Raw genomic sequence first — 14,800 nt, 5'->3', positions numbered from 1 at the left:
GACCACCGTGAATCATCCAGTGTAGCGCGTCTCAGCGAGCTTCGGTAGTCCTGATACCGCGTTTTAATCTCGTCCGTTGCCTTCCGCGTACTTCAGATCAACGCACGAGATCTCTCTGCCGGGAAGACGTTCCAATACACCACGTTGCAGCTTAGCTTCGGTAGTCCCTTGCTCGCGTTTTAATCGCAGCCGCAACCTCCCGCGTCATCAAGATCCAACGGTTGCTGCGATTCAGCTCCATTGCTTATTATTCCTTGCAACCCGAAGCTGGTTAGTCTTCATGCTCCCGGCCACGTGGCTCTCTCCCGTCCCACAAGATCCCGCGTTCGTCTCATCCGACGGCCTTGGTAGCACCCGCAAGTTAATACCGTAGCTGGTGCTACACCTTATCACCCGAATTCCAACCACCAAAACCTAGCCGCCGGGTTACTTATTTCTTTTGGGGTTTTTTATTCTTTAACCCTTATAAATTCCAAAAGTAACCCTCTTTGATTCCTTTTTCTTCCATTTTAGTCCAACCAAACCCTAGCCCTATTTAATACCTTTTACTCCTTCATTAACACCTAGACTTGCAAACCCTCTCAAGATCCCTCCTCTTACCTAAAACCTCTTCTTACTCAATCCCTCTTCTCTATATCCTTCTTCTTTCTCTATTCCCTTACCTTCTCTTCTCTATTTTTATCCCTCTTCTCACCTATTTCTTTCTCTCTTTTCTACTACTAAATCTATCTTCTCCATTATGTTTCCATCTTTCTCTACTACTACTTCTTCTATACCACTATTCTTTCTTCCATTAATAGTCTTCTCCTTCTTTCTTCCATATTCTTCTATCATCTTTACCCTCTTCATCTCTTCTTTCCAACTTCTTTCTAGATCTAATTTCTTCCTTCTCTTTCTTTTTCTTATTTGGGTTGCAACAAAATAGCTATTACTTGGATTTCTTGGAGTACAATTCTTGAGTACAAATGGAACAAATCTAATTTGATTGGTGATTTCTTGAGTAAAATAGCTATTACATGGGACAGATCTTGAGTAAAATAGCTATTACATGGGACAGATCTAATTTGATTGGTGATTTCTTTCCATTAATTTCTTAGTATTTTCATTTATTTTACAATGTCAATGAATGTTATTCTAGATTCCATGTATAGTTAACTTAGCAATCTAAGGTTGTGAATGAAACCCATTTTGGATCTTTATAATACTTGTTCTTGATTAATTAAATCCTTTGATGTGCTTTAATGTCTATTGATTGTTTATCTATATGGATTGGATTTTCTTTCCATTACTCATGCCTCATAATTAGATATTTCATACTTTCGTTAAGTTGTTAGATAGAGTATGCTTTTTAGATGATGAATAATAGTTTAGCAATCCGAATCTCTATAAGGTAGACAATTAGAATTAGTAATTATAAAATTGTTTTATCTAGAACATCATCCGGAATCCAAATAGTTCATTATATTGGATCCCGAGTAAATACAAAAGAGATTTAAATAATTAAGTGCTTGTTTTATAAAGTGAAATTATGTGGTGGATTTCATAATCTTAGATATCTTCTCACCTCTTTCTTATAGATAGTTTAGTTAGTTTTATTCGTTTTCTTATTTTTTGCAAATCAATTATCAAATTTATGAAGTGGGGTGTGTGTGTGTGTTAGTCTAAGTTAGCTATTGACATTTTGATTATTGGGTTAAACTCGCCGTTAATATCCGAAGTTACCTACCTATCTCTTGGGACGATACACGATCTTATTATAAATACTATAACTTGACCCCGTATACTTGCGGGAATAGACCTATATTTTTAGGCCCATCACTCCTCTCTTCAGAGAGGTTATTGTTAGCGTTATATGTCCTTAATTTTGTATTTGGCCTCCGAAGCAAGGTTTAATGCAAACGCATTTTCTCGCTAAGGAAAATCCCTACACCTATCATAAGCAAAAAACCTTCGGATTGAAAACTTTCTCTACACTTTCTTTGGTTGAAGCACCATCTCTTGAACGTTTCGCTTCTTGATTCATAGTCTCTCTAAATCTCTGCTCCCGTGACATCTGCATATAATAACAAAATCGTAAAAAAAAACAATATGGAATATTGTATTATAAATAATAAAAACTTAGTTCTATTGCATAAATCATCAATATGTGTAAAACAAAAGAAAGAACCTGTTGTAGTTAGAAAAAGCAATACAAGTACCATAATAATAGTAACTTGGAATATACGATTCTTAAACTTCATTACGGAAAAGAAAGTGTCGAAGAGAAAAAACAATAGAAATTAGATATCTGGAAGTGAGTAAAAACGAAAAAATTACACACGAAGACACTTAGACACACACACACACACATATATATATACTGAAGTTTGCGCATATAGCCTTCAGAAAGATTTTTTTTTATGAAAAAAATATCAAGTAAAAGATAATTGAATTTAATTGATTATGGATATTAAAAAGGAAGTACTGTAGAACAAAATAGTAACTAGAGAAAGTAAATTAAATTTGTGAGGGGGACAGAATATATTGTCAAATAATAGAAATTCTTATTCCCAATTTCAAAATGTTGATCATTCATGTTTTTTTATATAAAGTTCCATTAAAACCAATAACAAATAATACAATATGTTACGACAAATATGCACAAAGGCTAAATATAGTCCCCAGAACAAATATTAAGGGTTTAAAAGTTGATCTGCTAACTCGTAGGGGACTAGTTGCAAAATCTGTTACAATGAGAAATAGACACTGCTCCTTATATTTAGTCGTCACCTCTCGAGATCGTGTATAAGTTAAAAGATTTAGGCTTTGGTTGAGGAAAAACATATACCTCCATGTTTATTTATAACAAAAGAGTAATACAATGGTTGGAAATAAATAACTTAAATATAGAAATAATCCTAATTCTAATGTATCTGTATCTTGGAGATATATAAGAAAATTTCCCTTGATTTTGTATATTGGGTAGAAATATTTGATTTGAGTCCACTTTTAACCTTATTACCCTCCTGCAAATTGAACGGAGGATCAAACCAAAAGTTCAGTTTGGGAAATAACTTCATGGGGAGAAACTTCATGATACAATTCTTCGACACATATACTTCTTATAATGGATTGGTTGTTAAGCAACTTTTGTTTGGTCTAGATAACACAAATAACCAAGTAATTTTGGACAGTTGTAACGAGCAAACATGACATAATCATAACGGATTCAAAGGTCATTTAATAAAGAATATATATAAGAATATTTCCCCTTGATTTTGTATATTGGGTAGGAATATTTGATTTGAGTCCACTTTTACCCTTATTACCCTCCCACAAATTTAACGGAGGATCAAACCGAAAGTTCAGTTTGGGAAATAACTTCATGGGGAGAAACTTCATGATACAATTCTTCGACACACATACTTCATTATAATGGATCTGTTGTTAAACAACTTTTGTTTGGTATAGATAACACAAATAACCAAGTAATTTAGGACAATTGTAACGAGCAAACATGACATAATCACAATGAATTCAAAGGTCATTTAATAAAGAGCTTGCACTTAGTGAGCATAACCACTCTAGGTTCAGAGGCCCATGACAAGAAAATTGCACTTAGTGAACATAATCACGACGGATTCAGAGTTTCATCGTCAAAACTAAGGTAATAATCGACGAATCCACGACCGAGAAGATTTTTCCAACAGGGAAGAAACAAAATAAATGCTCTTGGCAAAATTGCCCCTTTTTACGATTCTTTTGTGATACCTGTTTGATTGGTAATAAGGGGAAATAAGAAAACTGGGTCACCTAACAATTTCTTTCATTTGAAGGTTGCTGGAAAAAATGGTTGGCATGCGACCTTCGTCAGAAAAGATAGTGAGGTAGCGAGAGGGAGAGATGAAGTGGAGGAGAGAGTAATGAAATAGAAGAGAAGGAGAGATGATGTGGATTTAAATGTTTTTAAAAAAATTCGATCCTAAGGGCATTTTTGGAAAGAGTTGAAATTGTTTTGGGGCCAAAACGAACTGCCAGACACTTATGGTGACCAAAACGACGAGTTGATCACAAATTGGGGGCTAAAATGGAATTAATGTGTTTTTTTTAGTAAACCATAATTCCATTCATAACAAGGATATTAATCCAGGACATTACATGGTTGAGAGATTAACTCCTCTCTTCAAACAACATAAGAGTTACATAAGTGAAGTTCAAAACTTCCAAATGTAAAGTACCTTACAAAGAGAAAGAAGTTGCAAGACATAAACTAAAAAAAAAGACCCTATAGGTCATACAATAAGAAGATCCTCAAGATCACGAATGAAAAGATCCTATAGATCACAAAATATAATAGAACTAAAACATAAGAAGAAATTATAAATTTATCTTCTTGAGCGAATATAAATCTGTCTTTCTTTTCTTTTCGTCTTCATTTAAAAGTCAAATCGATTTTGTTGTATGATTTCCCTCTTTCTTCCTTTTTGTTAGACATCTTCGATTTGATGGAACTGAAGAAGAAGCCCATGAAGAACGAAGAACCATCATCGCAACAACTGCCTCCTTTCCCCTTCCCCTAAAAGATGAAGAAAAAAAAAAGCCTATATTAATACTAAAATAGGGAACTCTCCATCTATTGTGAAGAAGATTCCGGCCCTTCCGCCGGAAAACGATAATTTCGTGTGAAACTCTCTGTTAATACGGTTTAGATGGACAGAGAATACGGTTTTGGATGGAGAGAGAAAATAGTTGAGAGAGAAAAATGGAATTAATGTGTTAAACAGAAAATTTGAAAAACTCGAAAACCTCTACAAGTTTTTTTTTTTTTTGAAATCAAGTAAACCATTTTCATTCATAAGTGATTAGATCACAATGTTACATGGATAATTCTTATCCTGTGAAAACTTCATGAGAGTTACATAGTTAAATGTAAAGTGCCTCATGAAGAGAAAGAAATTGACCATACTCTGACGAAAAAGATAAAAAGAAAGATGAAAGGATCCTAAAGATCACGAAAGGATCCTAAAGATCACGGATTAAAAGACCCTAAAGGTCAACAAAATGAAAATACCCAAACAAATAAAATTACATCAATAATAATAAAACTAATAAAAGAGAAATCTTGATAGGTCTTTCTCTTGTTTTGTAATTCATCTTCAATCTTCTTGAGATGATCATCGTAGAAATAGGCAACATTAACTCTTCTTTTCTCATGACCTCTATATCCATTCTATAACCATATAAAATCACCAAAAATTGATTATATCCTTCACCCAAATTTAATTGTTGGAAGGCGATACATATTGGAGAGAGAAGAACAAGAAGAAAAGAGAATTGACGATCTTGAAAATGATATTACTCTGAGTTAAGAAAGAAAGAGAAACATTGTATAAGATGGATTTAGATTCCGTATTTCTCTCTCTAAAAACCTACAAGATCTTATTATAGATCTAATATAACATAAAACTAAAAGAGGAAAATCCGGAGGAGGGATCCCTCTTCCAGAGAAAACCTCTACAAGCTTGACGGACTGTTACGTGGGTTTGTATATGGTCTGGGCCTTAGGACAGCTCAGGCCTAAATGGTCTGGGTTTAAAAACTGTCCACTCCGGGACAGCCCCAGGTCAAAGGCCAGCAGGTTGGTCCTTATGAAGGCGCCAAGGCGGCACTCAATGTCCTGATCATGTCTCTCTTTAGAACTAACAAAAAAATTAAGAAATATCAATAGATATAAGTAACACAACTAATAATGTATTTTCATTATATATTTCACTCGAACCAGCAAAGGTGACCTTGAAAGTCTTATTAATGGACAACATAGTCGCAGAAAACATACTACATATTTTGGGTGGTCGATCGACAAACCCACTACCAAGCACGAATAACTCACAAATACATATTTAAGCTTATTAAGCGCTAACTTAATAAGAAACGACTTGAACTTTCAATTAATCAAGCGTAGACTTCAGGGTTTTCGACAAGGTACTTCTCGACAAACCTGTATACCTCCATGGAACTCTCTTTTCCAGCCTTGCATTCTTCTTCGTTTAGTACAGCGTCTCCCTTTGGGTGGTAAGTTGTTTTCGACTTACAGATGGATCCTCCGCCAGGAGCGGCTTCAAACTTAACCTCATTAGTGACACACTCGACCTTGTCACCAAAAGCGTCACATCCAATCATCGTATACTTGACCTCAAACTTGTCAGCATCTTTTGAGTCCAATCTATTCTTTACATATGACACTGGGCCTCCTGCACGTACATTACGGAATTTAATTTAAATCCAATTCATATCAAAATGATATATCTCTACAATATATATAGTCTATTGTTCAAGTGTAACGGATTGACTTACCATCGGCAAAGTTAACTTGTTGAACGCTTCCAGGGCCTCCATCTCCAGAGAGGAACTCGACGTTCTTGACATGGTGGTGCATGATCTTAGGTATCAAATTGTGGGCATCACAAAATAGTGCATGGAACATCCTGTGTGGGGCAACAGGGCAAGGCAACTCCTCTTCAAAGCAGATGACACCCATGTTTAATTGTTGAAAGATCGAAATTACAGATCTAAAACTTTCTTATTGTGAGAAAAGGAAGTGTGTGTGATTTGTGAAGATTAGAGGTATGGGTATTTATAGATTGAGATTAAGTTGGATTTGGTACAAAAGATTATTATTTTCATTCTAAAGTGACTTTCTACTTTTGAATACTTAATATTATCTCAAAGGTGACTGTATGGGACACCATTCTTGAATTCTAGGTTTTCAACCTTGAGGTTGGTGGAGCCACCAGCAAATGTGAACCTATTTAATGTCGGCCTAAGTCCTATGTTTTGGGTTTCTTTTGTAAAACTAGGGTTTGCTAGGCATTCTGTGAATAATTACAGTTTTGTATTTACTTTAGTATTCTTTTGCATACATACATATAAAAAGTATATTGTCGTTAATCGAATTGGCATATTGTAATCTTACATCTCTAAATATTTACACTATCATTATCAAACTCAGGGGCGTGTTTGAGGGGGTGCGACAGGTGCGGTCGCACCGGACCCCCTCAATTCACATAATTTTGTCAAAGAGACAGGGGCCCCTAAATGTCAAATCAAATATATTGATTTGGCAGTATGAAATGAAACAAGATAGTGATATAGCTCAATTGGTAAACCTCTTCAACATTTAGTATGAGGTCTTAGGTTCAATCCTCTCCATGGTCAATTTTTTGTTTATTTTATTAACTCACATTGCCTCGAATTATTTCTAACAACTATTAGATTAGTTTAGTGTTTATCTTAATGAAGTTGAATACTTATTGTTCTATTCACTTCATGGAAGGAGTGTCAAATGTGTATTGTTTTTGCATGTAAGTATTTGGGAGGAAAAAATGCACAACTTAAATATTATTGGAGAAAGGGCCCCAAACATTTTTTCCGCACCGGGCCCCCAAATTCTCGGCCACGCCACTGATCAAACTAACTATAGCATAATGCACTTGGATTTTCTCATTATGGTGGTTAAAGTTTTCATTGATTTTTTTCCTAATATCTTAGTTAACATAATCTTATTGATTAAAAAAAAAATTGAAATTATTTATAAGGGTTGTATAAGCTCGTAATAGGAGTTACCATTTGTAATATAAACTAGTATTGCTCAATCATATCGACACTTTATTTTTCTTGGATTAAGATTTCTTTTTTGCTTTTAGTCGTCGAGATAGTGGAAGATCTCTTTGTTTATAATCTAATGTTCCAATTATATTTTAACACTAATATATAAGAACTATTAAACCAACATAGGATAAAAATCAGAGGAAGAAGACAATTGTTAAGGCGGCTTTTTAATGTAGTGGCAGGTGGAATGAATTGTTTGAAGATAAAGGAAAAGATAGTGCTTCACAAAATCTACTAGTCACCAATATAGTGAAAGTAGAGTAAATTACTCCACTATTTTCCATATAATATAACAAATAATTGAGTTTGTATTCATCAATAAAAATAAAAAAAATAATTGAGTTTGTGATATTTATCTAATATCTTTTTAACTTCTTTAGTTAATGGAGATAAATTTGATGGCTACCATGGTGTATATTTTGTTCTTTAGCGAAAAAAGTAGTTTTTATGTTTTCTAAGACAGTGTCAATGAGTTATAAAAGAATTTGTCGAAATTAAAATTATATTTTAAAAACAATGGTTACTTTCTTCCTACGAAACTCTACTTTCATATGTTATTCTCCTTGTTTTATCAATGCAGTTTTTGCATCAGCAATTGGTCGTCGTTGTTTAGAGACAATTATCTTTTGACAAATAACTTCTTAAGTCATTACGTGACTTTGATACATTATGAAAATACAACATGAACTGAATAAGCACATCAACCACTGTAATAACAGCTTGGACACTTAACGATCCTATAAATACCATAAAGAGAATTATAATCATAGGGGGTTAAAATATATCTACACCACCTTTATTTTTATTAGAGCAGACTCAATATGAGTTACAACAAAAAAAAAATTAAAAACTCAATAGGAGTTGTATTGGTTTGGGCTTTGGGCTTTGGGCTTTGGGTTCCCAAATCAATAAATTTGCGAGCCCAACCCCTAGGGTCCAATAGGGAAGCCCTTGGTATGGCTCCCCGGAAGCGAGACTTGAGAGCCCCTCCACCTGGGCTCTGGACATTGGACTTTGCCACAAAAATATACAAATAGAGGTGAGATATACGGGCGCGAAAAAAAATTAAGATTGGTGTTAAGATTCAATTCTATGTGCCTAAGTTTTCTGTTTTCTTCTATTGTGTCAGTGTTGCCCAATTTGCCCCAAGTATGACTAGATCAAAAAGAAAATGTTAAGCAGAAAATGACACTATACCCCGCGCATCTCCTGACTAAATCCCTACCCGCTAACGTGTTGGGCAAGAGATCTAGAGAGAGAAAGTTTAAAATTTTCTCTCTCTAGATCTATGCCCGACACGTAAGCTGATCGGGATTTAACGGGGAGATATGTCGGACATAGCATCACGGCTGATGTTAAACGCACCAGCCCGAGGCTCTTTGACTTCGGGTTATGGGAACCAATGCAAGCAAGTCATTAAGTGAAGTAGTAGTTCTTATTCATTTTTATTTTTTTTCCATGAAATGAAGAGATTTCAGTTAAAAATAAGGCCTAAAAATAAAGAAAAACAAAAAACTATCCTCTATTTCTATTTTGGTAGGCCTCTAGTATTGGGTCGTCTCTCGTGTCATCGGGTTAACACCCGCTCTGATCCTCTACTTAGATTCTGGCATTCTTCGTTGTCAATTTTGAACCAATTAATTCCTGTAACTTTTAGTTAATACTTCAACTTTATTTAATAAGTAACACGATAAAGTACATATTACGACCGTGATAAGGACATACCATATGTCACACACAAAGGATCACGCCTTAACTGACAAGGTAGGTACGCATATTTTAAAGCACAACTTGAAACGACACTTAAGCATAAACGCTAGGGTTCTCAACAAGGTACTTCTCGACAGACTTGTAAACTCCAATGGACTGTTCTTTCCCTCCCTTGCATTCTTCTTCAGTCAGCACAGTGTCACCCTTTGGGTGGTAAATGCTTTTCGATTTGAAAATGGATTTTCCATCGGGTGCATGATCAAACTTAACTTCGTTACAGATATGATCGACTCTGTCACCAAATGCATCGCTTTCGATCACAGTGTATTTGCACAGGTTATTGGCTTTGTCCTCCAAGTCCAATCTGTTCTTCAAGTATTTCACTGGACTTCCTGAAAATTAAGTATGAAACAGACAAAATTAGAAGTTCACTCTACACGGTAGAAGTTTAAACCCTCCCTTTTGTCAAAATCTTTTGTGATTCTAACACTTTCGATTTCTTATACGTAGCTATATGTGTCGTGTGAGCTCTAACATGTATATTTGGATCCTCTTTAAATTATTTATACGAATTTCTAGTACTAGTGTTTTGGGCAGGTTTTGAACCCTTGATATGTTCCACATGACCTATACTCTAAGGCACTAAACTACAATATAAATCATGCTACAATTATGTTCAGAATATAATTATTATTTTGAAAGTATCGTACAAAATCTAAAATATGTCGCCTTTGATAGTTTTGGGGCCCAAAGGAGTCAGTTTAGCTGTTTTGGACCTAGACCGCTTCTGAATATGATTTAGTTTACCTTCAGCGAAGTTAATTTGTTGAACACTTCCAGGGCTACCGTCGCCTGAGATAAAGTCGATGCTCTTGACTACATTTGGCATGATCTTGGGAATAAAATTATGGGAATCAACAAACATAGCATGGAACATCCTGTGAGGGGCAACAGAGCAAGGGATCTCTTCATTGAAAGTAATGACACCCATGTTCACAAATTGTTTTGGAAAAGCTCTAGAGGGCTCAAAGATCTACTCTTGTTTCTTTTTCTACTTAGAATTGGAAACCTAAATTGTGAATTACATCAAAGGGAATCAAGGGTATTTATAGATCAAAATTGAGGTGTCCTTGTTAGTAAAATTTATGAGAGCACTATCAATTTTCAAAGATGATGTAAATTAAGGGACCCACATATAGAACCATATTAGGGTCAATAGGTCCATGTGTTATGGCCTTATTTTGATCTATTTTCAAGTCATTAGGGTTAGGTATGCGTGTCCTTCATCTTCTTATCTACATTGTAGTTGGTGCTCATCTGCATATTTTGGATTTTCTTACTGAACAAAAATAAAGTGGCAGGTGTTAGGAATTTCATGGTTTTTTCTTTCATGGATGGTACAAGTGTGTTTCTATAAAGCAGATGAGAGAAAAATGGCAAAGAAAGTTTGTTTTTGTACGACGATTTTATAATTATTCTCATATATTATGTTAAAATTGGAGTGATCAGACTCAATTCATCTAACTCTCAGAATTTTAACGCAGAATTGATAAAAACCAACCAGTAGTAACTTTTAATTGTACATGTTGATTGTCGTTTTTCAAAACAAGAATGGGTAGGAGGTTATTTTTCAAACACTCCGTTGTTTATTTTTCTAGAAAATCTTTATTTTAATTTTTGAAATGAACTAAAGAGCCATTAAATCATTATAAGTCATAGATACATCACGAATTAATTAAGTTTTGTAGCTACTATCATAAAGATATTTCACGCCGTGAAGACTGATAAAGATCTTAAGGCTACCTACCCTATGGAGCCTGAAAGTTCGGTAGTTCATACTTCTCAACAAGTCAGAAATTCCTACTTCCATAGGTATCCAAACCGGGAACCTCTGGAATGTGGAGTACATGTCCACCCACTATCCAAAGTGGTGGTGGACTCTCTGCAAAGTCTTCAAAAATAAAAAAATTCAAAATAAAGTATCGTATTAGAAATATTTCTTTAAACATGTCGTTCACATTTTCTTTTTCGTTTATTCTTGCATTTAGTATTTCAATTTTTCATCATATTGACATACGATAAAAGATTGAAAGAAAATTACAGATAGGAAGAATAAGTTTCAAAAGAGGCTGCCTTTTAAGTAATAAAATATTAGGTGATGCAGAATTTTCAAGTTTCAAGAAATATAATTGAAGATGACATACAAACTATATTGTCCATAACTTGTTGGAATCGGAGCCAATTTTGGCTCGACCCGACTCGTCAAATTCAGAAACCGAACGCGCCATTGCGTTCGTCTCGTCGAGCTCTTAAATTTAGAGCAAAGAATTACTCGAATCCGATTCCGGATGAATGAGAAATTCGAGTTTGAAGTTTGGGTGAAAAAACGGTTAAGTCAGGGTCTGAAACGTCAAACGGGACAAGTTAGATCAGGGGTCGTTTGAGCGAATACCACGCGCATCCAAATCTGTGGGCACATTTCGGTATTGATCTGACGGTGGGCGTTCCACCCGAGATTTTCACCCAGATCCGACGTCCCAGATTATAACCGACTTCAACAATCAGTTATACTTCCTGTTTGGTCCCTAATTCCGAACAGATATGTCTTTTAACCCAACAGACACTATGCATCCATTCAACTCCTATATAAACCAACCAAATCCACTCCAATTTTCAATCAATTCATTCAATTCTCTTCTTCTCTTCCCTTCTAACAATTAGAGGTTCTGGTTAGCCTAGAATATCTAATTAAAGAAGTATTTTCTAGAGGTTCTGGATAGACTAGAATATCTAGAAAAGGAAGAAAGAAGTTCTTCATAGGTCGTCTAGAACATCAATTCAATTCATTCTCTTCTTCTCTTCCCTTCTAACAATTAGAGGTTCTGGTTAGCCTAGAATATCTAATTAAAGAAGTATTTTCTAGAGGTTCTGGATAGACTAGAATATCTGGAAAAGGAAGAAAGAATTCTCGAGTGAAATCTGAATTTCCAAAGCATCTAGAAGATCATCCGCATCAGTCAAAGAGCTCATAATACTGACAAAGGTTCGCCCGCTTTCAGAATATAGAAGTACCATCTTAAAATTCTGAAAGGTTAGTCGTTGTATCCCGAAGGCATTCACCCTAACGTTTGGTACTGTTACGGGGGTGTAAAATGTCTTAAGGAAAGAGAATTTATTCTTGCCTCGACTACATTAAACACCTATCTCGGTTAGCCCGAAAGAAGGAATATTGACTTATCTTTATTCTTTAATAGTTTATCTCTCTATAAAGTTAGAGAAAGGAAACTCTGTCCGAATCAAGCCAAGACAGAGAGAAATCGACTTATCGATTAATAACCAGAGAACAACAATCTTAAGACATTTTATATAGCGATTATTTCTCTGGTTATAAGATATTAATTTGGCTTACTTTCTGTGTGTTTCAGAAAAGGAAATGGCACGAACAAGAACCACCCTACGGGTTCTTCAGCCTAACACCACATACGTGGAAAACCCAGAGATGTTCAAGGGAACTGACTTCGCTCTGAAGCAGAAGCGAGGCAAGTCGAGGAAAAGGCAAAGGCCTGTCGAATGCTACAAATGTAGAAAGCGAGGCCACCTAGCCAAAGATTGTCACTCCACATATGACAGTCAAAGGGAAAAAGCCGATAACCAAGCTTTATTAGCAAAAGACACCGAAAATCGGAATCACCGTCTAATGATTACTGAGTTCGAAAAGGCGTTTGATCTACTTCATAAAATGAACCTCTGTGCAGAGGCACATGAAGATAACCTGGTTAACAACCAGAGATGGTGGGTCGATTCTAAGACAAATCATCACGTTTGTAGTGACAAAAGCCTATTCTCTTCCTATACAGAGGTAGCCGAAGGAGAAACCTTATTCAAGGTAAACGGCTCGACCACCCAAGTCAAAGGAAGGGGAAAGATCGTGTTAAAATTCACTTCCGAAATAGAGGTGACTTTGACCGATGTACTCCATGCTCCAGACAATCAAAAGAACTTGATTTCTGGTTCTCTTTTAAGTGAGAACGGGTTCAGACTAATCTTTCTGTCAGATATCGTTATCATATTTAAGAAAATGATGTATATTGGAAAGGGCCACTTATGTGGGGGGTTATTTCAATTAAATGTTACCCATGTAAGACCGAAGGCACCTATTATTAATAAAATTAATAATTATGCGTATATTGTTGAGTCCTCCAATATTTGTCACGAAAGATTGGACATGTGAATAATAAGTCATTAAAGAAATTAATGAGCTTGGAGTTAAATTCCGAAAATCAAAATTTACTCAAGACGTACATGTCAAACATGTGTATAGTCAAAAATGACTAAAGCGTTGTTCAAGTCTTTAGACTTAATTCACAATGAACTCTGTAACCTAAAAACGGTTCAAACATGAGGTGGAAAAAGGTAATTCATTACCTTTATCGATGACTCCACTTGTTTCTGTTATATTACTTACTAAAGTGTAAGGACGAAGCAATCGAAAAGTTCGAGCTGTATAAAATCAAAGTAGAAACTCAACTTTGTAAAAAGATTGAGGCTTTGAGAAACGACTGAGATGGAGAGTATGAATCTCCTTTCGCCGAGATATACGCCAAGAATGGCATAGTTCATCAAACGGCGACTCTTTTTGTATAGTGAAAGCACAGAACATTAGAAGGGATAAAACTCGATCAAAAATCGATGATCAATCTAATCTCGATGGATTTTGTGAAGTATTTCACTAAAATCTATTACTAGCCATGAACAGAAATAAGGTTCAACCCATGGTGACCATAAATGTTGACTTAGTTGATGACTCTTAATATCTTCTCGATAACAAAGACATCGAAAAACTAAGCGACACCTTGACCACCAAGTATCGACATAAATACTGGGTGTGAAACCGTATATCGAGAATACAGAGAGCGATCAATGATGAATACATGATCCTAAAGGTCCAATTCGATGACGAATCGAAGAAGACAACCACATAAGTAATCAAAGAAGTGTGTCAAGACAAATGTCAAAACCTAAACGGTTAGACAAGGTCGATGACAGAATATTCTCGTTATACAAATAGCTACGAGACGATGAACTGCTCGAAAGAAATCATCGGTCTGAGATAATGACAATTCCGTGAAACATTCTCGAATACAAAGTTGACGAAGAATGCAAAATTCTGAAATTAAACTTGTCTTCGAGAAAGTAAGTTATTTCGTATAACATATTCAGGCGGTAAATAATTCTCTAGAAGGTCCTTAGGCCTGTCTAAGAATTACAAGGAATCCTCAGATGTGTTAAATGGAAGGACCTTGGCTGAAAGATCTCGAAATCAGGAGTTATTATAAATAAATCCTTAAGTCTTTGTAAGGAGGTCCCTAGTTCTGTATCATTACATAATAGTCCTTACAAATCCTCATGGCAACCTAATCTTCTTGGATAGACAAGAGAATTA

General features: G+C 35.3%; 2 protein-coding genes across 2 annotated transcripts; both read right to left on the bottom strand.

The window, feature by feature from the left end:
- Positions 1–5,714: 5,714 nt before the first annotated feature.
- On the bottom strand, positions 5,715–6,676 carry LOC147559515 (major allergen Pru ar 1-like). The gene is made up of 2 exons (XM_086661413.1): positions 6,334–6,676; positions 5,715–6,230 (listed from the first exon to the last, which is right to left on the bottom strand). The coding sequence occupies exons 1-2, from the start codon at positions 6,515–6,517 to the stop codon at positions 5,932–5,934; spliced, it is 483 nt and encodes a 160-aa protein (XP_086517539.1). The 5' UTR covers positions 6,518–6,676; the 3' UTR covers positions 5,715–5,931.
- Positions 6,677–9,298: 2,622 nt separating this feature from the next.
- Positions 9,299–10,454, bottom strand: LOC147559514 (major allergen Pru ar 1-like). Its single transcript, XM_086661404.1, has 2 exons — positions 10,165–10,454; positions 9,299–9,749 (listed from the first exon to the last, which is right to left on the bottom strand). Exons 1-2 carry the CDS (start codon positions 10,346–10,348, stop codon positions 9,451–9,453), a joined length of 483 nt encoding a protein of 160 aa, XP_086517530.1. The 5' UTR covers positions 10,349–10,454; the 3' UTR covers positions 9,299–9,450.
- Between the last annotated feature and the right edge of the window lie 4,346 nt (positions 10,455–14,800).

Source organism: Eschscholzia californica, unplaced genomic scaffold (genome assembly GCF_041429995.1).
Source record: "Eschscholzia californica isolate CP2 unplaced genomic scaffold, dmEscCali1.0.p SCAF_2, whole genome shotgun sequence".
NCBI lineage: Eukaryota > Viridiplantae > Streptophyta > Magnoliopsida > Ranunculales > Papaveraceae > Eschscholzia > Eschscholzia californica.
The sequence above is the reverse complement of the archived record's forward strand: the minus strand, read 5'-3'. Positions and strand labels throughout refer to the sequence as shown.

Excerpts from the sequence above, each read along its gene's own strand:
- LOC147559515 (XM_086661413.1), bottom strand. The coding sequence starts at position 6,517 with ATGGGTGTCATCTGCTTTGAAGAGGAGTTGCCTTGCCCTGTTGCCCCA. Across the intron at positions 6,231-6,333 it reads ACAAGTTAACTTTGCCGATG|GAGGCCCAGTGTCATATGTA; the intron begins GTAAGTCAATCC and ends ATGTACGTGCAG.
- LOC147559514 (XM_086661404.1), bottom strand. The coding sequence starts at position 10,348 with ATGGGTGTCATTACTTTCAATGAAGAGATCCCTTGCTCTGTTGCCCCT. Across the intron at positions 9,750-10,164 it reads ACAAATTAACTTCGCTGAAG|GAAGTCCAGTGAAATACTTG; the intron begins GTAAACTAAATC and ends CTTAATTTTCAG.